The 22602-nt window shown below is 43.9% G+C and overlaps 1 protein-coding gene across 5 annotated transcripts in view; it reads left to right on the plus strand.

Moving 5' to 3' along the window:
• cntrl (centriolin) overlaps nt 1–21790 on the plus strand; it is a 102684-nt gene extending 80894 nt beyond the window's left edge. For all 5 annotated transcript variants that reach the window (XM_055920540.1, XM_055920535.1, XM_055920537.1 and 2 more), the window contains exons 27-34: nt 6375–6694; nt 6878–7154; nt 8853–9081; nt 14144–14337; nt 17569–17787; nt 18232–18294; nt 20686–20883; nt 21090–21790. In XM_055920540.1, the coding sequence (XP_055776515.1) occupies nt 6375–6694; nt 6878–7154; nt 8853–9081; nt 14144–14337; nt 17569–17787; nt 18232–18294; nt 20686–20883; nt 21090–21185 (1596 nt within the window). In that variant the 3' untranslated portion in view covers nt 21186–21790. The remainder of the gene's footprint in view (nt 1–6374; nt 6695–6877; nt 7155–8852; nt 9082–14143; nt 14338–17568; nt 17788–18231; nt 18295–20685; nt 20884–21089) is intronic.
• The last annotated feature ends 812 nt before the right edge of the window (nt 21791–22602 follow it).

Below are 22602 nucleotides of genomic sequence, written 5' to 3' on the forward strand. Positions count from 1 at the left end.
AATCCGTAGCTGTCGATTTACCACCAAAAATCTATGCTGGCACTAAGACCGCACTTAATGAGCTGTATAAAGCCATAAGCAAACAAAAAAATGCAAGAAACAAACAAAAAAATCAGGGCGGTGCTCCTAGTGACTGGACTTTAATGCATTTCTACCAGCATGTTACATGTGCAACCAGTGGGAAAAAAACTCTAGACCACCTTTACTCCACACACAGGGAGGCATAGATAGCTCTCTCTCGCCCTCCATTTGGCAAATCTGACCATAATTCTTTCCTCCTGATTCCTGCTTACAAGCAAAAACTAAAGCAGGAAGTACCAGTGACTCATTCAATACGGAAGTGGTCAGATGACGCAGATGCTAAGCTACAGGACTGTTTGCTAGCATTTACATTTAAGTCATTTAGCAGACGCTCTTATCCAGAGCGACTTACAAATTGGTGCATTCACCTTATGATATCCAGTGGAACAGCCACTTTACAATAGTGCATCTAAATCTTTTAGGGGGGGGGGGGGGGGGGGGGGGGGTGGTTAGAACCTATACCTATCCTAGGTATTCCTTAAAGAGGTGGGGTTTCAGGTGTCTCCGGAAGGTGGTGATTGACTCCGCTGTCCTGGCGTCGTGAGGGAGTTTGTTCCACCATTGGGGTGCCAGAGCAGCGAACAGTTTTGACTGGGCTGAGCGGGAACTGTACTTCCTCAGAGGTAGGGAGGCGAGCAGGCCAGAGGTGGATGAACGCAGTGCCCTTGTTTGGGTGTAGGGCCTGATCAGAGCCTGAAGGTACGGAGGTGCCATTCCCCTCACAGCTCCGTAGGCAAGCACCATGGTCTTGTAGCGGATGCGAGCTTCAACTGGAAGCCAGTGGAGAGAGCGGAGGAGCGGGGTGACGTGAGAGAACTTGGGAAGGTTGAACACCAGACGGGCTGCGGCGTTCTGGATGAGTTGTAGGGGTTTAATGGCACAGGCAGGGAGCCCAGCCAACAGCGAGTTGCAGTAATCCAGACGGGAGATGGCAAGTGCCTGGATTAGGACCTGCGCCACTTCCTGTGTGAGGCAGGGTCGTACTCTGCGGATGTTGTAGAGCATGAACCTACAGGAACGGGCCACCGCCTTGATGTTAGTTGAGAACGACAGGGTGTTGTCCAGGATCACGCCAAGGTTCTTAGCGCTCTGGGAGGAGGACACAATGGAGTTGTCAACCGTGATGGCGAGATCATGGAACGGGCAGTCCTTCCCCGGGAGGAAGAGCAGCTCCGTCTTGCCGAGGTTCAGCTTGAGGTGGTGATCCGTCATCCACACTGATATGTCTGCCAGACATGCAGAGATGCGATTCGCCACCTGGTTATCAGAAGGGGGAAAGGAGAAGATTAATTGTGTGTCGTCTGCATAGCAATGATAGGAGAGACCATGTGAGGTTATGACAGAGCCAAGTGACTTGGTGTATAGCGAGAATAGGAGAGGGCCTAGAACAGAACCCTGGGGGACACCAGTGGTGAGAGCACGTGGTGAGGAGACAGATTCTCTCCACGCCACCTGGTAGGAGCGACCTGTCAGGTAGGACGCAATCCAAGCGTGGGCCGCGCCGGAGATGCCCAATTCGGAGAGGGTGGAGAGGAGGATCTGATGGTTCACAGTATCAAAGGCAGCCGATAGGTCTAGCGCAGACTGGAATATTACATTTTACATTTACATTTTAGTCATTTAGCAGACGCTCTTATCCAGAGCGACTTACAGTAGAGTGCATACATTTTATTACATTTTTTACACTTTTACATATTACATATTACATTTTACACACTGAGACAAGGATATCCCTACCGGCCAAACCCTCCCTAACCCGGACGACGCTATGCCAATTGTGCATCGCCCCACGGACCTCCCGGTTGCGGCCGGCTGCGACAGAGCCTGGGCGCGAACCCAGCCCAGCCTGGGCGTGAACCCAGAGACTCTGGTGGCGCAGCTAGCACTGCGATGCAGTGCCCTAGACCACTGCGCCACCCGGGAGGAATATGTTCCGGGATTCCTCCAATGGCATTAAGGACTATACCACATCAGTCACCGGCTTCATCAATAAGTGCATCAATGATGTTGTCCCCACAGTGACCGTACGTACACGCCATGGTTCACAGACAACATCCAGAGTGAGCTAAAGGGTAGAGCTGCTGCTTTCAAGGAGCGGGACTCTAACCCAGACACTTAAAAGAAATCCCGCTATGCCCTCAGACGAACTATCAAACATACAAAGGGTAAATACAGGACTAAGATTGAGTCCTACTACACCGGCTCTGATGCTTGTCGGATATGGCAGGGCTTGCAAACTATTACGGACTACAAAGGGAAGCCCAGCCGTGAGATGACCAGTGACACCAGCCTTCCAGATGAGCTAAACAACTTCATGCATGAGAGCACCAGCTGATCCGGACGACTGTGTGACCACGCTCGCCATAGCCGATGTGAGTAAGACCTTTAAACAGGTCAACATTCACAAGGCCGCAGGACCAGACGGATTACAGATTGAGTCTGTAATACCTACATGTTTCAAGCAGACCACCATAGTCCATGTGCACTAGAAAACCAAGGTAACCTGCCTAAATGACTACCGACCCGTAGCACTCACGTCTGCATCCATGAAGTGCTTACAAAGGCTGGTCATGGCTCACATCAACACCATCATCCCAGAAACCCTAGACCCACTCTAATTTGCATACCAACCCAACATATCCACAGATGAAACTGCCCTTTCCCACCTGGACAAAAGGAACACCTACGTGAGAATGTTTGCTGTTCATTGACAACAGCTCAGCGTTCAACTCCATATTTTCCTCAAAGCTCATCACTAAGCTAAGGACCCTGGGATTAAACACCTCCCTCAACACGGGGGGTCCTTCAGGGGTGCATGCTCAGTCCCCACCTGTACTCCCTGTTCACCCATGACTGCGTGGCCAAGCACGACTCCAACACCATCATTCATTTGCCGACAACAGCACTGTGGTAGGCCTGATCACCGACAACGATGAGACTATAAGGAGGAGGTCAGAGACCTGGCAGTGTGGTGCCAGGACAACAACCTCTCTGTCAACGTGATCAAGACAAACGAGATGATCGTGGACTACAGGAAAAGGAGGGACGAGTCCACCCTCATTGTCATCGACGAAGCTGTAGTGGAGCAGGTTGAGAGCTTCAAGTTCCTTGGTGTACACATCACCAACAATTTATCATTGTCTAAACACACCAAGATGGTCGTGAAGAGGACACGACAACACCTTTTCCCCCTCAGGAGACTGAAAAGATTTGGCATGGGTCTTCAGATCCTCAAAACGTTCTACAGCTGCACCATCGAGAGCTTCCTGACTGGTTGCATCACCGCCTGGTATGGCAACAGCTCGGTCTCCGACCGCAAGGCGCTAGAGGGTAGTGTGTACGGTCCAGTACATCACCAGGGCCAAGCTTCCTGCCATCCAGGACCTCTATTCCAGGCGGTGACAGAGGAAGGCCATAAAAATTGGCAAAGACTCCAGCCATCCTAGTCATAGACTGTTCTCTCTTCTACCGCACGGCAAGCAGTACCGCAGCACCAAATGTACACTACCGTTGAAAAGTTTGGGATCACTTAGAAATGTCCTTATTTTCCATGAAAACATACATGAAATGAGTTGCAAAAGAATAGGAAATATAGTCAATATGCTGACATGGTTATATATAATGATTAAAACATTTTGGGGAAATAATAACTGTGTCCTTCAAACTTTGCTTTTGTCAAAGAATCCTCCATTTGCAGCTATTACAGCCTTGCAGACCTTTTAGCATTCCAGTTGTCAATTTGTTGAGGTGATCTGAAGAGATTTCACCCCATGCTTCCTGAAGCATCTCCCACAAGTTGGATTGGCTTGATGGGCACTTCTTACGTATCTTACGGTCAAGCTGCTCCCACAACAGCTCAATACGGTTGAGATCCAGTGACTGTGCTGGCCACTCCATTATAGACAGAATACCAGCTGACTGCTTCTTCCCTAAATAGTTATTGCATAGTTTGGAGCTGCTTTGGGTCATTGTCCTGTTGTAGGAGGATGGTGTTGCAAAATGGAGTGATGGCCTTCCTTCTTCAAGATCCCTTTTACCCTGTACAAATCTCCCACTTTACCACCTCCAAAGCACCCCCAGACCATCACATTACCTCCACCATGCTTGACAGATGGCGTCAAGCACTGCTCCAGCATCTTTTCATTTTTCTGCATCTCACGAATGTTCTTCTTTGTGATCCAAACACCTCAAACTTAAATTCCTCTGTCAATAACACTTTTTTCCAATCTTCCTCTGTCCAGTGTCTGTGTTCTTTTGCCCATCTTAATCTTTTATTATATTGGCCAGTCTGAGATGTGGCTTTTTCTTTGCAACTCTGCCTAGAAGGCCAGCATCCTGGAGTCGCCTCTTCACTGTTGACGTTGAGACTGGTGTTTTGCGGGTACTATTTAATGAAGCTGCCAGTTGAGGACTTGTGAGGCATCCGTTTCTCAAACTAGACACTCTTACGTACTTATGTCTTCTTGCTCAGTTATGCACCGGGGCCTCCCACTCCTCTTTCTATTCTGTTTAGAGCCAGTTTGCGCTGTTCTGTGAAGGGAGTAGTACACAGCGTTGTAGGAGATCTTTAGTTTCTTGGCAATTTCTCACACGGAATAGCCTTCATTTCTCAGAACAAGAATAGACTGATGAGTTCCAGAAGAAAGTGATTTGTTTCTGGACATTTTCTATGTGTATATTCCATTTAAGATCAGCCGTATCAAATTCATTTATAAAGCCCTTCTTACATCAGCTGATATCTCAAAGTGCTGTACAGAAACCCAGCCTAAAACCCCAAACAGGTGTAGAAGCACGGTGGCTAGGAAAAACTTCCTAGAAAGGCCAGAACCTAGGAAGAAACCTAGAGAGGAACCAGGCTATGGCCAGCTCATTTACAACATTAACAATGTCTTCACTGTATTTTGGATCAATTTGATGTTATTTTAATGGACAAAAAATGTGCTTTTCTTTCAAAAACAAGGACATTTCTGAGTGACCCCAAACTGTTGAATGGTAGTGTAGGTCCAAAATGCATCTTAACATCTTCTACCCCCAAGCCATAAGACTGTTGAACAGCTAATCAAATGGTTACCCGGACTATTTGTATTGACCCCCCCACCCCCCTACGCTGCTGTTATTATTTTTAACTTTTGTTTATTTCGTAAATAACAGGGCTACCTGTTGTATTCGGAGCATGTGACAAATAACATTTGATTTGATTTGAGTACCTTCCAGAAGGACAACCATCTCTGCAGCACTCAACCAATCAGGCCTTTATGGTAGTGGCCAGACAGAAGCCACTCATCAGTAAAAGGCACACGACAGCCCGCTTGGAGTTTGCCAAAAAGCACCTAAAGGACTAGACTATAGGAAACATGATTCTCTGGTCTGATGAAACCAAGAATGAACTCTTCGGCCTGAATGCCAAGCGTCGTGTATGGAGGAAACCGGGCACCATCCCTACGGTGAAGCATGGTGGTAGCAGCATCATGCTGTGGGTATGTTTTTCAGAGGACGGGACTGGGTGACTAGTCAGGATCGAGGGAAAATGAAAGGAGGAAAGTACAGAGAGATCATTGATGAAAACCTGCTCCAGAGCGCTCAGGACCTCAGAATGGGGTGAAGATTCACCTTCCAATAGGACAATGACCCTGAGCACACAGCCAAGACAACGCAGGTTGGCTTTGGGATGAGTCTCAATGTCCTCAAACCCGATCGAACATCTCTGGAGAGACCTGAAAATAGCTGTGCAGCGACGCTCCCTGTCAAACGTGATAGAGCTTGAGAGTATCTGCAGAGAAGAATGGGAAAAACTCCCCAAATACAGGTGTGCCAAGCTTGTAGTGTCATACCCAAGAAGACTCGAGATTATAATCACTGCCATAGGTGGTTCAACAATGTACTGAGTGAAGGGTCTGAATACTTTTGTAAATGTGATATTTCCGTTTTTTATTTTTTATGAATTTGCAAACATTTCTAAAAACCAGTTTTTGCTTTGTCATCATGGGGTATTGATGAGGGGGAACAAACTATTTGATACATTTTAGAATACGACTGTAACAAAATGTGGAAAAAGTCAACGGGTCTGAATACTTTCCGAATACACTGTATGTGCTGTGATTTGTTGATTCACATGGACTGAGATTACCAAAATGTTATATTATTATTCGTATTTAGTGCGCTACGTTTGACCAGGGCTCATAGGGCTCTTGTCCGAAATAGTGCCATTTAATGTGTGCACAGACAATTGGGTGTTTACACTTTTTTTTTTTTTTGTGTGTGTGTGTATTTTATGTCTCTGTGTGTTCCCCCAGGTGCGTGTGGAGCTGCAGGCGCTGCAGCAGGAGGCATCGCGCCAGAAGTCTGAGGGCGAGCTCCAGAGGAGGCTGGCGGAGCAGGACCGGATGGAGCTAAAAGAGGAGGCGCAGGGAGTCCGGGTGCAGGCGGAGGAGGCCGCCAGGGAGAGGAACAGGCTGGAGGAGCAATGCCGGAACCTGGAGGCCAGACGGACACACGCCGACCGGTGCTTGGAGGTGGCGGAGGACGGGGCGCGGGGGGCTGAGGCTGAGCTGAACAGGCTGCATGCAGAGCTGGGCCAGCTGAGACAGGAGCAGAGACAGGCTCACACACACAGGTATGAATCACTCACAAACTGCACTTTTTCTATTATTGTATTTATTGTCTTTAATTTTCTAGAAGATATGTCCTTTGTCTATGCTTGATGATATGTTTTAATGTATGCACACGAGCCGGAAGCAAAATCTCTCCACGGGGATAATAAAGTCATTATTTTATCTTATCTCATCTTATCCTTCAGGCAGAAGATGGAACGAAACACGGCAGCCACTCAGCAACAGCTATACCGGGAGTCTGAGATCTTTAGTGGTCGGAAGGAGCAGGTGGAAGAGCAACAACGGCAATTAGAGATGCTGGAGGAGGAGGTGCGAGTGTTGGTCATGGTCCGGGACAGTGTCGTGCGGGAGGAGCAGGAGGCGAGGAAGCAGCTGGAGGAGGATGAACGGAGAGCTGAGCAGCTGGAGCACAGGCTGATGGAGCTGCACACTGACCTGGCTGAGAGGCAGACTCAACTACAAGTAACATGACAGGGCAAGATTTAGACACCATACACTGTTGCCAATAAGTCGTAGTCTGAAATAGCACCCTTTTCCCTATATAGTGCATTACTTTGGTCAAAAACTGCACTTTTTTAGGCGCAGCCATAGTGAAATAGGCCTATACAATTTGCATATACTCCAGAATGTTATGAAGAGTGATCAGATGAATTGCAATTAATGGCAAAGTCTCTCTTTGCCATGCAAATGAACCGAATCCCCCCAAAATATTTCCACTGCATTTCAGCCCTGCCACAAAAGGACCAGCTGACATCATGTCAGTGATTCTCTCGTTAACACAGGTGTGAGTGTTGACAAGGCTGGAGATCACTCTGTCATGCTGATTGAGTTTGAATCACAGACTGGAAGCTTCAAAAGGAGGGTGGTGCTTGGAATCATTGTTCTTCCTCTGTCAACCATGGTTACCTGTAAGGAAACACGTGCTGTCATCATTGCTTTGCACAAAAAGGGCTTCACAGGCAAGGATATTGCTGCCAGTAAGATTGCACCATCAACCATTTATCGGATCATCAAGAACTTCAAGGAGAGCGGTTCAATTGTTGTGAAGAAGGCTTCAGGGCGACCAAGAAAGTCCAGCAAGCGCCAGGACCGTCTCCTAAAGTTGATTCAGCTGTGGGTTTGGGGCATCACCAATACAGAGCTTGCTCAGGAATGGCAGCAGGCAGGTGTGAGTGCATCTGCACGAACAGTGAGGCGAAGACTTTTGGAGGATGGCCAGGTGTCAAGAAGAGCAGCAAAGAAGCCACTTCTCTCCAGGAAAAACATCAGGGACAGACTGATATTCTGCAAAGGGTACAGGGATTGGACTGCTGAGGACGTCATTTTCTCTGATGAATCCCCTTTCCGATTGCTTGGGGCTTCCGGAAAAAATCTTGTCCGGAGAAGACAAGGTGAGCGCTATCATCAGTCCTGTGTAGTGCCAACAGTAAAGCATCCGGAGACCATTCATGTGTGGGGTTGCTTCTCAGCCAAGGGAATGGGCTCACTCACAATTTCGCCTAAGAACACAGCCATGAATAAAGAATGGTAACAACACATCCTCCGAGAGCAACTTCTCCCAACCATCCAGGAGCAGTTTGGTGACACACAATTCCTTTTCCAGCATGATGGAGCACCTTGCCATAAGGCAAAAGTGATAACTAAGTGGCTCGGGGAACAAAACACTCCCTAGACCTTAATCCCATTGAGAACTTGTGGTCAATCCTCAAGAGACAGGTGGACAAACAAAAACCCACAAATTCTGACAAACTCCAAGCATTGATTATTCAAGAATGGGCTGCCGTCAGTCAGGATGTGGCCCAGCAGTTAATTGACAGCATGCCAGGGCGGATTGCAGAGATCTTGAAAAAGAAGGGTCAACACTGCAAATATTGACTCTTTTTATCAACTTCATGTAATTGCCAATAAAAGGTTTTGACACTTGTGAAATGCTTTTAATTATACTTCAGTACTCCATTGTAACATCTGACAAAAATATCTAAAGACACTGAAGCAGCTAACTTTGTGGAAATTAATATTTGTAATTCTCAAAACTTTTTGCCACAACTGTATACTCAATGGCTCCATAGCTGTATTGGTTCACAACGTTTCAAACCTAAAACTGCTGCTTAAGTGCAATGGAGGAAGCAGTCATTTCTGTGTGTGTGTGTGTGTGTGTAGTGTGCGCGGGAGCTGCAATGTGAGGCCAAAGAGCGTGAGGAGAGGCAGCGGCAGAGGCTCCAGGAACTGCAGGCCCAGAGCCAGGTTGAGGAGAGCTCTCTGGCCCAGCACACACTCAGACTGGAGCAGGTCAACACTGCAGTGGCCGACATGGAGGACAGGAACCGGCGAGTAGTGACCAGGGACCACAAGCAGTGTGCCGTCCTGCAAGAGCACGTGCCTCTGCTTGGTAAGCGAAAAATAACTTGTACTACTTACAGTTGAAGTCAGAAGTTTACATACACTTAGGTTGGAGTAATTAAAACTAATTTTTCAACCACACCACACGTTTCTTGTTAACAAACTATAGTTTTGGAAAGTCGGTTAGGACATCTACTTTGTGCATGACACAGTCATTTTTCCAACAATTGTTTACAGACAGATTATTTCACTTATAATTCACTGTATCACAATTCCAGTGGGTCAGAAGTTTACATACACTAAGTTGACTGTGCCTTTTAAACAGCTTGTGAAATTCCAGAAAATGATGTCATGGCTTTAGAAGCTTCTGATAGGCTAATTGACATAACTTGAGTCAATTGGAGAGGTTTACCTGTGGATTTATTTCAAGGCCTACCATCAAACTCAGTGCCTCTTTGCTTGACATCATGTTAAAATCAAAAGAAATCAGCCAAGATGTCAGAAAAAAAATTGTAGACCTCCACAAGTCTGGTTCATCCTTGGGAGCAATTTCCAAATGCCTGAAGGTACCACGTTCATCTGTACAAACAATAGTACGCAAGTATAAACACCATGGGACCACACAGCCGTCATACCGCTCAGGAAGGAGACGCGTTCTGTCTCCTAGAGATGAGCGTACTTTGGTGCAAAAAGTGCAAATCAATGCCAGAACAACAGCAAAGGACCTTGTGAAGATGCTGAAGGAAACAGGTACAAAAGTATCTATAACCACAGTTAAACAAGTCCTATATCAACATAACCTGAAAGGCCACTCCGCAAGGAAGAAGCCACTGCTCCAAAACCGCCATAAAAAAGCCAGACTACGGTTTGCAACTGCACATGGGGACAAAGCTAGTACTTTTTGGAGAAATGTCCTCTGGTCTGATGAAACAAAAATACAACTGTTTGGCCAAAATGACCATTGTTATGTTTGGAGGAAAAAGGGGGAGGCTTGCAAGCCGAAGAACACCATCCCATCCGTGAAGCACGGGGGTGACAGCATCAAGTTGTGGGGGGGGTGCTTTGCTGCAGGAGGGACTGGTGTACTTCACAAAATAGATGGTATCATGATGAATGAAAATGATGTGGACATATTGAAGCAACATCTCAAGACATCAGTCAGGAAGTTAAAGCTTGGGCGCAATTGGGTCTTCCAAATGGACAATGACCCTAAGCATACTTCCAAAGTTGTGGCAAAATGGCTTAAGGACAACAAAGTCAAGGTATTGGGGTGGCCATCACAAAGCCCTGACCTCAATCCTATAGAAAATGTGTGGGCAGAACTGAAAAAGCGTTTGCGTGCAATGAGGCCTACAAACCTGTCTCAGTTACACCAGCTGAGTCAGGATGAATTTGCCAAAATCCACCCAACTTTTGTGGAAGGCTACCCAAAACATTTGACCCAAGTTAAACAATTTAAAGCAATGCTACCAAATACTTGTCACACCCTGACCATAGATAGCTTTTATTCTCTATGTTGGTTAGGTCGGGATGTGATTTAAGGGTGGGTTATCTAGGGGAATTATATTTCTATGTTGGCCTAGTATGGTTCCCAATCAGAGGCAGCTGTTTATCGTTGTCTCTGATTGGGGATCATATTTAGGTTCCCATTGTGCTTTGTGGGATCTTGTCTATGTATAGTTGCCTGTGAGCATTATTCTAGCTTTACGTTTCGTTTGTTCGTTTTGTTGTTTGAAGTTTTTCTATTCCAAAATAAAGGATGGAAACATACCACGCTGCATCTTGGTCTACTCCTTATGACGAACGTGACAATACTAATAGAGTGTATGTAAACTTATGACCCACTGGGAATGTGATGAAAGAAATAAAAGCTGAAATAAATACTTCTCTCTACTATTATTCTGACATTTCACATTCTTAAAATGAAGTGGGGATCCTAACTGACCTAAGACAGGGCATTTTTACTCGGATCAAATGTCAGGAATTGTGAAAAACTGAGTTAGAATGTATTTGTCTAAGGTGTATGTAAACTTCCTATTAGACTTAGACTCCTTATTTGCTCGCTATCGCTGTACTCTTGCTCTCAACCAGGGTTAAAATAATATTAGTTTTCTTTCAAATACTTTAAAGGCACTTGATTGAGCTTACCTGGCACCATGGAACCAATGGTATAGTCCCCAAAGTACAAAGCCTGCCCATCTGACGCCACACGCAGGCTCAATCAAATGCTCCAAAGAGTTTGAAAGACATACAGTACCAGTCAAAAGTTTTAGAACACCTACTCATTCCAGGGTTTTTCTTTATTTTTACTATTTTAGTGAAGACATCAAAAGTATTAAATAACATATGGAATCATGTAGTAACCAAAAAAGTGTTAAACAAATCAAAATATATTATATATTTTTTAGATTCTTTAAAGTAGCTACCCTTTGCCTTGATGACAGCTTTGCATTCTCTTGGCATTCTCTCAACCATGCATTTAAATTAACAGGTGTGCCTTGTTAAAAGTTAATTTGTGGAATTTATTTTCTTCTTAATGCGTTTGAGCCAATCAGTTGTGTTGTGACAAGGTAGGGGTGGTATACAGAAGATAGCCATATTTGGTCAAATTCCATATTATGGCAAAAACAGCTCAAATAAGCAAAGAGAAATGACAGTCCATTACTTTTAGACATGAAGGTCAGTCAATGAGTAAAAGTGCAGTCGCAAAAACCATCAAGGGCTATGATGAAACTGGCTCTAATGAGGACCTAGAATTACCTCTGCTGCAGAGGATAAGTTCATTAGAGTTAACTTAGACTTGGAGTTAACACTTATTTTAACTTAATATAATACATCAATAAAATCCATTTAGCCTCAAATAAATAATGAAACATGTTCAATTTGGTTTAAATAATGCAAAAACAAAGTGTTGGAGAAGAAAGTAGAAGTGCAATATGTGCCATGTAAGAAAGCTAACGTTTAAGTTCCTTGCTCAGAACATGAGAACATATGAAAGCTGGTGGTTCCTTTTAACATGAGTCTTCAATATTCCCAGATAAGACGTTTTAGGTTGTAGTTATTATAGGAATTATAGGACTATTTCTCTCTATACGATTTGTATTTCATATACCTTTGACTATTGGATGTTCTTATAGGCACTTTAGTATTTCCAGTGTAACAGTATAGCTTCCATCCCTCTCCTCGCTGCTACCTGGGCTCGAACCAGGAACACATCGACAACAGCCACCCTCGAAGCAGCGTTACCCATGCAGAGCAAGGGGAACAACTACTCCAAGTCTCAGAGCGAGTGACGTTTGAAACGCTATTAGCGTGCACCCCGCTAACTAGCTAGCCATTTCACATCGGTTACACCAGCCTAATCTCGGGAGTTGATAGGCTTGAAGTCATAAACAGCGCAATGCTTGAAGCATTGCGAAGAGCTGCTGGCAAAACGCACCAAAGTGCTGTTTGAATGAATGCTTACGAGCCTGCTGGTGCCTACCATTGCTCAGTCAGACTGCTCTATCAAATCATAGACTTAATTATAACATAATAACACACAGAAATACGAGCCTTAGGTCATTAATATGGTCGAATCCGGAAACTATCATCTCGAAAAAAAAACGTTTATTCTTTTAGTGAAATACGGAACCGTTCCGTATTTTATCTAACGCGTGGCATCCATAAGTCTAAATATTCCTGTTACATTGCACAACCTTCAATGTTATGTCATAATTACGTAAAATTCTGGCAAATTAGTTCGCAATGAGCCAGGCGGCCCAAACTGTTGCATATACTCTGACTCTGCGTGCAATGAACTAACTCTGCGTGCAATGAACTGCAATGAGCTAACCTGGATTTCTTTCAGCTAAATATGCAGGTTTAAAAATATATACTTCTGTGTATTGATTTTAAGAAAGGCATTGATGTTTATGGTTAGGTACACGTTGGAGCAACGAGTTCTTTTTTCACGAATGCGCACTGCATCAATTATATGCAACACAGGACACGCTACATAAACTAGTAATATCATCAACCATGTGTAGTTATAACTAGTGATTATGATTGATTGATTGTTTTTTATAAGATAAGTTTAATGCTAGCTAGCAACTTACCCTGGCTTCTTACTGCATTCGCGTAACAGGCGGGCTCCTCGTGAGGCAGGTGGTTAGAGCGTTGGACTAGATAACCGTAAGGTTGCAAGATTGAATCCCTGAGCTGACAAGGTAAAAATCTGTTGTTCTGCCCCTGAACAAGGCAGTTAACCCACCGTTCCTAGGCCGTCATTGAAAATAAGAATGTGTTCTTAACTGACTTGCCTAGTTAAATAAAGGTGTTAAAAAATAATAATAATAATTGTAAAAAATCTGCAAAATCGGCGTGCAAAATTACCGATTTCCGATTGTTATGAAAACTTGAAATCGGCCAATCCGATTAATCGGTCAACCTCTAATTGATACGCCATCCTATCTGGTTTGCGCGTAGTGGGACTATCATTTATTTTTCAACAGGACAATGACCCAACACACCTCCAGGCTGTGTAATGGCTATTTGATCGAGGAGAGTGATGGCGTGCTGCATCAGATGATCTGGCTTCAACAATTACCCGGCCTCAACCCAATTGAGATGGTTTGGGATGAGTTGGACCGCGGAGTGAAGGAAAAGCAGCCAACAAGTGCTCAGCATATGTCTGAACTTCTTCAAGACTGCTGGAAAAGCATTCCTCATGAAGCTAGTTGAGAGAATGCCATGAGTGTGCAAAGCTGTCAAGGCAAAGGGTGTCTACTTTGAAGAATTTGTTTAACACTTTTTTGTTTGTTTAATACATAATTCCATATGTGTTATTTCATCATTTGGATGTCTTCACTATTATTCTACAATGTAGAAAATAGTAAAAATACAGAAAAACCCTTGAATGAGTAGGTGCGTCCAAACTTTTGACTGGTACTGTATTTGAAAGAAAGCAAATACTCTTTGAACTCAGGTCTGATCTCAATACACTTTATCTTTCATCATTCGCTCCTATCACCAATCTTCACTGCAGTGTTTGCTGGTTTTTGCCTGCCTGGTTTGTCCATCCACACCTGAAGCAGTTTGTTACCTGTGTGTGTGTGTGAATGTGATCCCAGGGCAGGAGCTGTGTGAGAGGGAGGCCCAGCTGCAGGAGCAGGCTGAGGAGCTGCTTACGCTGCAGGAGGAGCTGGGGGCGTGTCGGGTGGAGGTACAGTGTATGCAGGAGGAGAGGAGGAGTGCCGAGAGCAGGCTGCAGGCCCAGAAGAGCTGCGAGCACGCCCACCAAGAGAAACTTAAGGAGACAGAGCAGGTGGGTCATAGGAATGGATGGATGGATAGATGGTAGGGAGGGATATCTATGGATGGCTACTGGCTTTTCACCTAAACTTAGTGGACATCTACGTATTTTTCATTGCTGTACCATTTTAACAGGATGGTATTGTAGCGTCTGTCATCAGACTGTGGGTTGCGACGACTAAGGAGGAACTAATTTGGAACTCTGTTCCGGTGCACATTTTTTCATCAATGATCATTTGGAAAAATAACGATTTCGCAGGTGTTCGCATCTTTCTAATTTTCGGAAGGGGTGGGAACAGTTGGCCCATGTGTTGGCTGTGAGTTTCCGTTCAGGCGGTTGGAGACTTCGCTAGTCTCGTTAGTATCTTTTCTCCTATCTTCCCCCAGAACCTAATCGAGCATCTGAAGCAATTTCAATTCTTTGTTTCCGAGATTAAGAAGAATGAAATGTGTCGCCCATAGTCTCTGTTGACATATTTAGGCAATCTGAGTGGCAAATTTGCAGGGTTTCGGAGAAAGTGATTGGTAACAGGATAAATAATAATAATATTAAACAATATAGCAGCATCATAAGTGGTGGTTGTGTGTGTGGCTAGAGACCTAGGTGGGGGTGGGCAGCTATAATCTAGCTGTTTAAAAGTCTCATTGCTTGGGGGTAGAAACTGTCTCGTAGCCTGTTGGTCCGAGACCTGATACTCTGGTACCGCCTACCGGAAGGAAGCAGAGAGAACAGTCTATAGAAGGGGTGGCCGGAGTTTGGGGAAATTTTTTGGGCCTTCCTCAGACACCGCTTGATATGCATGTCCTGAATGGCTGGGAGCTGGCCATGGTAGATCAGGCTGCATAGGACAACAACCAGAAGGCCAGAGGCCTGCAGAAGGAGCTCAACACAGTGTCCAAGGAGATGATGGGCCTCAGAGATAATGTTCTGTACATCTCCACTACAGAGTTGGAGTTAGTTACAGAGTTAGACCTTCAAATGTAGACTGAGTGTACAAAACATTAGGAACACCTTCCTAATATTGATTTGCACCCCCTTTTGCCCTCAGAACAACATCAATTCGTTGGGGCATGAGACTACAAGGTTTAGAAAGCGTTCCACAGGGATGCTGGTCCATGTTGACTCCAATGCTTCCCAAAGTTGTCAAGTTGGCTGGATATCCTTTGACTAGTGGACCATGCTTGATACACACTGGAAGCTGTTGAGCGTGAAAACCCAGCAACATTGCAGTTCTTGACACACTCAAACCGATGCACCTGTTACCATACCCCATTCAAAGACACTTAAATATTTTGTCTTGCCCATGCACCCTCTGAAAGACACACATACACAATCCATGTCTCAATTGTCTCAAGGCTTAAAAATCCTTCTTAAACTTGTCTTCTCCCCTTCATCTACACTGATTGAAGTGGATTTAACAGGTGACATCAATAAGAGATCATCGCTTTCACATGGATTCACGTGGTATTCACACCCCTTGACTTTTTCCACATTTTATTGTCTTACAAGGTGGGATTGGTAAGCAATATATACTATATTATACTATATATTTGGCCTTGTGTTTTAGGTTATTGTCTTGCTGAAAAGTGAATTTGTCTCCAAGTGTATGTTGGAAAGCAGACTGAACCAGGTTTTCCTCTAGGTTTTTGCCTGTGCACAGCTCTATTATGCTTCTTTGCCATATTTTTTGCAGTTTTTCTTTAGTTCCTTATTGCAAACAGGATGCGTGTTTTGGAATATTTGTATCCTGTACATGCCTCCTTCTTTTCACTTTTTCATTTAGGTTAATATTGTGGAGTAACTACAATGTTGTTGATCCATCCTCAGTTTTCTCCTATCACAGCCATTAAAGTAAGAAACTGTTTTTAAGTCACCATTGGCCTCATGGTGAAATCCCTGAGTGGTTTCCTTCCTCTCCGGCAACTGAGTTAAGAAAGACGCCTGTATCTTTGTAGTGTGTGGGTTTATTGATACACCGTCCAAAGTGTAATTAACTTCACCATGCTCAAAGGGATATTCAATGGCTGCTTTTTTTATCCTTCTTTGTGAGGCATTGGAAAACCTCTCTGGTCTTTGGTTGAATCTGCTTTTTAAATACACTGCTCGGCTGAGGGACCTTACAGAGAATTGTATGTGTGGGGTACAGAGATGTGAGGTAGTCATTCAAAAATCATGTTAAGCTATTATTGCACACAGAGTGAGTCAATGCAACTTATTATATGACTTGTTAAACTAATTTTAGGCTTGCCATAACTAACTTTGACATTATGGGATATTGTTTGTAGGCCAGTGACACAAAATATAATCTGTTTTAAATTCAGACTAATACAAGGAAATGTGGAAAAAGTCAATGGGTGTGAATACTTTCTGAAGGCAATGTTATGGAAAGAGTAGATGTACCTAATGTTTTGTACACTCAGTGTATATCTCCCAACCTGTCTGATGGGTCACGTCATTGAGAAAATCAAGGAACTGGAGTGTTTTTTTGTTTGTTTTTAAAATGCAGTATTCAAAAGATTGGCCAGCTGGCTCTATGACTGGTTCTGGAGCTGGATTTGTCATAAGCATTGATTTAGGGAAAACTTCATCACCGATAGAAACCACTGGCCTATATTTGACCATCTATTGTCATCTCCAAAAGAGTCTTCCATAAATTGCGGCCGCAAATCCGCCATCAAAATATTTAGAAAGAATCACTGTGCAACCTTTGGTAGGTGGGCTGCTGACAGGCTTCGGCTGTGGCAAAGCCATGTCAGCCCATGCACTTGGTTTCTCACAGGGGAAATGAAATGATAGGCTACAATGACTTTGCTCATGATCATGCATGCCGCAAATGGCATGTAACTTTAATTTCCTTATTTTCTTTCGCGGGTGCCTTTTCATTATCTGGGTAGACACTTCTAGCTAACGTTACACCAAACAAAGCAATGGAGATTTGCACATAGTGGGCAGTTCAGATTTGTCACTTCAAACCCAAATATATCATACTTTTACTAAAACGATGACTTATTGACTTAAATTGTTGGTAAGCCATAGCCATCGTCTTTCAGCTCGAAAAAGTAGATTACTGTTTTGGGCATTTAAACTACACTCAAAAGCTATCTTTTTAATATTTTGTTCATTAGTCCACTGTTAATACAATAAAGAAAATCATGCATATCAGCAGTCAAGTTTTCAAGATGGAGCACTTTGAGTACAGAGTATGAAGTTGCATTCTGTTATGTAATCTGTTGTGTCCCTCAGCTGCGCAGTCAAGAGGAGGGGGGCGAGAGCCGCCTGAGGGAGATCAAGGAAGCCATGCGTTGGCTGAAGACTGACGTCAAGGCAGAGCTGAACAGTGGGATGGTAGAGCTGCCCCTCGCCCCTGACCAAGATTCATCCTCCTCAGACACTGACGACCACAAAGAGAACTACCCCCTCTACTCAACCCCAGCCGTGCCTAGGCCAGCCTGCAATCCTACTGTAATGCCTCAGCTTTGCTACCTTACATCTCTCCCTGTCATATCTAGTTTGTGCTGCACACACAAGTCTGTTAGCCTGGGTGCCAGTCTATTTCTGCTCTCTTGCCAATACCTTGTGGAATTGTTTAGCTTGACAATGACAAAGGCATGAGCACAAACATATCTGAGACCAGGCTTCAAGTCTGTGTGTACAAAGCTTTTTTGAGCAATGCCCAAGATTTGTGTCTGTGGTTAACTTTTGGTATTTGAGTTTAACATACTTACATTTTCATCATACCTCATGCGAAATACCTTGTAACAAAGATTACTGCAGAACCGCTGTTCTACCATCACTAGCAGGCAGAGGTCTTGCCTGTGTTCCTTAGATTGATGGAGTGTGCAGTACAGTGTAGGAATTCCTCTGAAGCGATGACAGGTCTGTGTTTCTCTGCATGTCTGTCTTCAGGATGAGCAGTGGAGGGGAGAGGTGCTAAGAGAGAGACTTCGACAGCAGGAGGACCTCCTGAAGGTACTACTACCCCAACTTGTCTTTACATTCTAGTATGCTTCATCTCATGTTGTGGGGAAAGTAGTAGTAAAAATACACTTTCTCTAGTCCTTGGCCTACATCCTAATCTGACTTTGATGCAGGTCATGTTGTTTTTCACATTACCGTCTCTGGTAAACACACACTACATAAAATAAAATGTATTTTGTCACATGACCAGGATACAGAAGGTGTAAACCCTACAGTGAAATGGTAACTTGCATAGTGGAGTATTTTGTTTAGACCAATAATCCAAGCCCATACTACCATGCACCATGCATTAATCTGCAGGAAGCTAAAGCTAACCAACTTGGTTCAATGTTAGCTAGCTAGCTAACATTAGGCTATAACTAGCAATGCAAATGTATTTCTGAGATGCGATTAATATTAATACACAGCTCATACACGTAACGTTAGCTAGCGAGCCAGCCAGCTAATGTTGCCTGCTAGCTAACAGTACGCTTTAACTTGCAATGAAAACAACTTTCTGACAAAATTTGAAATGTATAATATCTGAAAATGTAGCTAGACTCTTACCCATATTCATGGATGAATGCTTCTCCCTCTCTGTCATGGATGCCATGGTTGCCCTTAGTTTGAAGATGTAATCCGGAGACAGGGGTTTTATACAACAGCCTTCTGTGTTCTCTTTTCGACTCCCATCGCATTTGCAATCATACTCTGCTTCCACTGGGCATTTTTACAGATTTCAAAACTCGGTCAACTTCTTCCGCGACAACAATACTATTGAGCGCCGTTTCTTCCCCATCACTGTCATCAGAAGACTCTACAATGTTTCGTTCAATATAAAAAAAATCTAAATGTCTGATTCATTTTTATAGTCAGAGCGCGTCAGCGTGGCGCACGATCCCCCTCCAGAAAGTAGTCCATCACAACTTTTTCCCTCTGATCTTTGTCGATGGCGCCTGTTAAATTCAGGGCAGCATTGTTGAGAGCAGTAGCCACACTTTTGCAGTTATTCATGATATCTTTAAAAAGATCCACAGTAGAAAGGATTATCTACACATACTGAGCAGCTCATGTTATCGAGAGAAGCAGCAGAGGGAGCAGCCCCCTATCCACATCGACGGGACAGTAGTGGAGAAGGTGGAACGTTTTAAGTTCCTCGGTGTACACATCACGGACAAACTGAAATGGTCCACCCACACAGACAGCGTGGTGAAGAAGGCGCAGCAGCGCCTCTTCAACCTCAGGAGGCTGAAGAAATTTGGCTTGTCACCAAAAACACTCACAAACTTTTACAGATGCACAATCGAGAGCATCCTGTCGGGCTGTCGGGCTGTATCACCGCCTGGTACGGCAAATGCTACGCACACAACCATAAGGCTCTCCAGAGGGTAGTGAGGTCTGCACAACGCATCACCGGGGGCAAACTACCTGCCCTTCAGGACACCTACACCACCTGATGTCACAGGAAGGCCAAAAAGATCATCAAGGACAACAACCACCCGAGTCACTGCCTGTTCACCCCGCTATCATCCAGAAGGCGAGGTCAGTACAGATGCATCAAAGCGGGGACGGAGAGACTGAAAAACTACTTCTATCTCAAGGCCATCAGACTGATAAACAGCCATCACAAACATTGAGTGGCTGCTGCCAACATACTGACTCATCTCTAGCCACTTTAATATTGAAAAAATGTATGTAATAAATGTATCACTAGCCACTTTAAACAATGCCACTTTATATAATGTTTACATACCCTACATTACTCATCTCATATGTATATACTGTACTCTATGCCATCTACTGCATCTTGCCTATGCCGTTCGGCCATCGCTCATTCATATATTTGTATGTACATATTCTCATTCATTCCTTTACACTTGTGTGTATAAGGTAGTTGTTGTGAAATTGTTAGGTTAGATTTCTTATTAGATATTACTGCATGGTCAGAACTAGAAGCACAAACATTTCGCTACACTCGCATTAACATCTGCTAACCATGTGTATGTGACAAATAAAATTTGATTTGAGCATGCTACATGGCAGACCAATCCGAACTCATCTCTCGCCCTGTCCAGCCCATCCATCATCTAGGGTTAGGCCATTCATGGCTAGCGGGAAGGTTCCTGTGTTTTTTTTCCATGGCTAAACCAACCAGGCTCAAAATTTATTTTTACAGATGTCATACAAGTTTGTTATTAAGGCACATGAAAGTTCACATGTTCCAGATGGCGTTTCAGCCAAAAAACGCATTTTTATAAAAAATGTAAATGTCTTTGTGCAAATGCCTCTCCTGTGATGTAGTGACGTGTGACATACGCCTAGGTTTCTGGGTCACAGATGGGCAGGGGAGGCCTATCTATGCCACTCTTCATTTGTTTCTGACTGTTCTGTTGTCCTCGCCAGGCTCAGCTAGGCAGACGCATGTGGTCTCAGGAAGAGTTTCTGAGCCAGCGCAGGCAGCAGACCGAGGGGAGTCTACTGGGGCTGAGCAGACGAGTGGACAAGCTGGGCCAACTGCTCGGCAACTGCACCTCGGACTCCTTATCTCTGAGCTCCTCTGAGCCCCCACTTAAACAAGGCTGTGTAAGTGTGAGCAAAAAGGTAAGGAACCCTTGTCTAATAGCACTTATAGCAGCTACATTCATCCATCAGTAAAAGGAATTTATGTGATTTGCCATGGTACTGTTTACTGTATGGTATACATTTATTTTAGAACCACCCTAATAGTTCATGTAGATTCATTGTATCCATAAGCTACATGTGGAAATCAGTTCTTAACAATACAGTCTCGGTCTTGATCTGTTTAGCCAGATGCTCCAGAGAAATGGCGTCTCCAGGAGAGTGCGCAGGCAGAGGTGTCCCACAAACCTGTGAGACTGGATCCTACACTACTTGAGAAGTAGCCAGGCCCCAGGCTGAGTCCAGGCCTCTGACAGCCTCCCAGCCTTGGTGTAGGGTGAAGTTGCCCCTAGATGCTGATCCTGGGTCATCTTTGCATTTCCCCACATGGTTAAGGTTAGGATTGGGGGAGGGAAGCTGATCCTAGATCACTACCTAGGGGAAACTTTACCTTAGAGCGTGAACAGTCTTGTTTGGTGTGGCATGCATAAACATGACCCACCATCACAGCAATATTTACCCAGGGTGAAGAGGAACAATCTCTCATCCATCCAAAGTGCACTTGGCCTGTCAGCAGGATCATCAAGCAAGATAAAAATATATATATATATATATATATTCATAACTATACAAGTATATATATATGTGTGTGGCTTAAGAAGTACTGTATCCTTAACATAGTTTCCACTACCTCAACTAGTTTGAGAAGTTCTTTGGGCAAATTCAATTACATTTTTGCCTATGAATATGCTTGTTTTTTGTATGACATATATTGGTATATTTTTTTACTTTTAATATCAATGTCTCATTTATTTACAAGCTATCCAGTCACGGTAGCATTTAATTCCTAGCATCCGGCTAAAGCATGAAAATAAACTCTTTCAGTTTACAGTCTCTTCATTTTTTGCAATGTCTATCTAATATACCTTTCATACCAATGTAGGAACTTGAGTGGACTAATAATTGTTGATAATTGGTGACTTAATTTATCTGCCTACTATATCAAATTAATAACGTTGGCTGTGACAGAACTGAGGATGAGTCAACAACTTTGTAGTTACTCCACAATACTACCCTAATTGGAAGAATAAAAATATTCCAAAACATGCATCCTATTTGCAATAAGGCACTAAAGTAAAACTGCAAAGAATGTGGTTAAGTAATGAACTTTATGTCCTAAATGCAAAGTGTTATGTTTTGGGGCAAATCCAACACTACACATCACTGAGTACCACTCTTCATACTTTCAAGCATGGTGGTGGCTGCATCATGTTATGGATATGCTCGTCATTGGCAAGGACTAAGGAGTTTTTCCAGGATAAAAAGAAACGGAATAGAGCTAAGCACAGGCAAAATCCTAGAGGAAAACCTGATTCAGTCTGCTTTCCAACAGACACTGGGAGACATTCACCTTTCAGTAGGACAACAACCTAAAACCAACACTGGAGTCGCTTACAAAGACAACATTGAATGTTCCTGAGTGGCATTGTTACAGTTTAAAATGTTTTACATAAGTGAAGCGGTAAAATATATAGTCAAAGCTAAATATATAAAAAAATATCTGTTCTGATTACTTTGATAGACTACCAAAGCTCACTCTGTCTCTTCTGTGCCTAGGCTAATTATTTGCTGCAGTTTATCCTCCATCACCAGAGAAACTCATCAAAACCCAACATAACACTACAATGTAACCCAACTCGG

This window comes from Salvelinus fontinalis, chromosome 4, assembly GCF_029448725.1.
Source record: "Salvelinus fontinalis isolate EN_2023a chromosome 4, ASM2944872v1, whole genome shotgun sequence".
NCBI lineage: Eukaryota > Metazoa > Chordata > Actinopteri > Salmoniformes > Salmonidae > Salvelinus > Salvelinus fontinalis.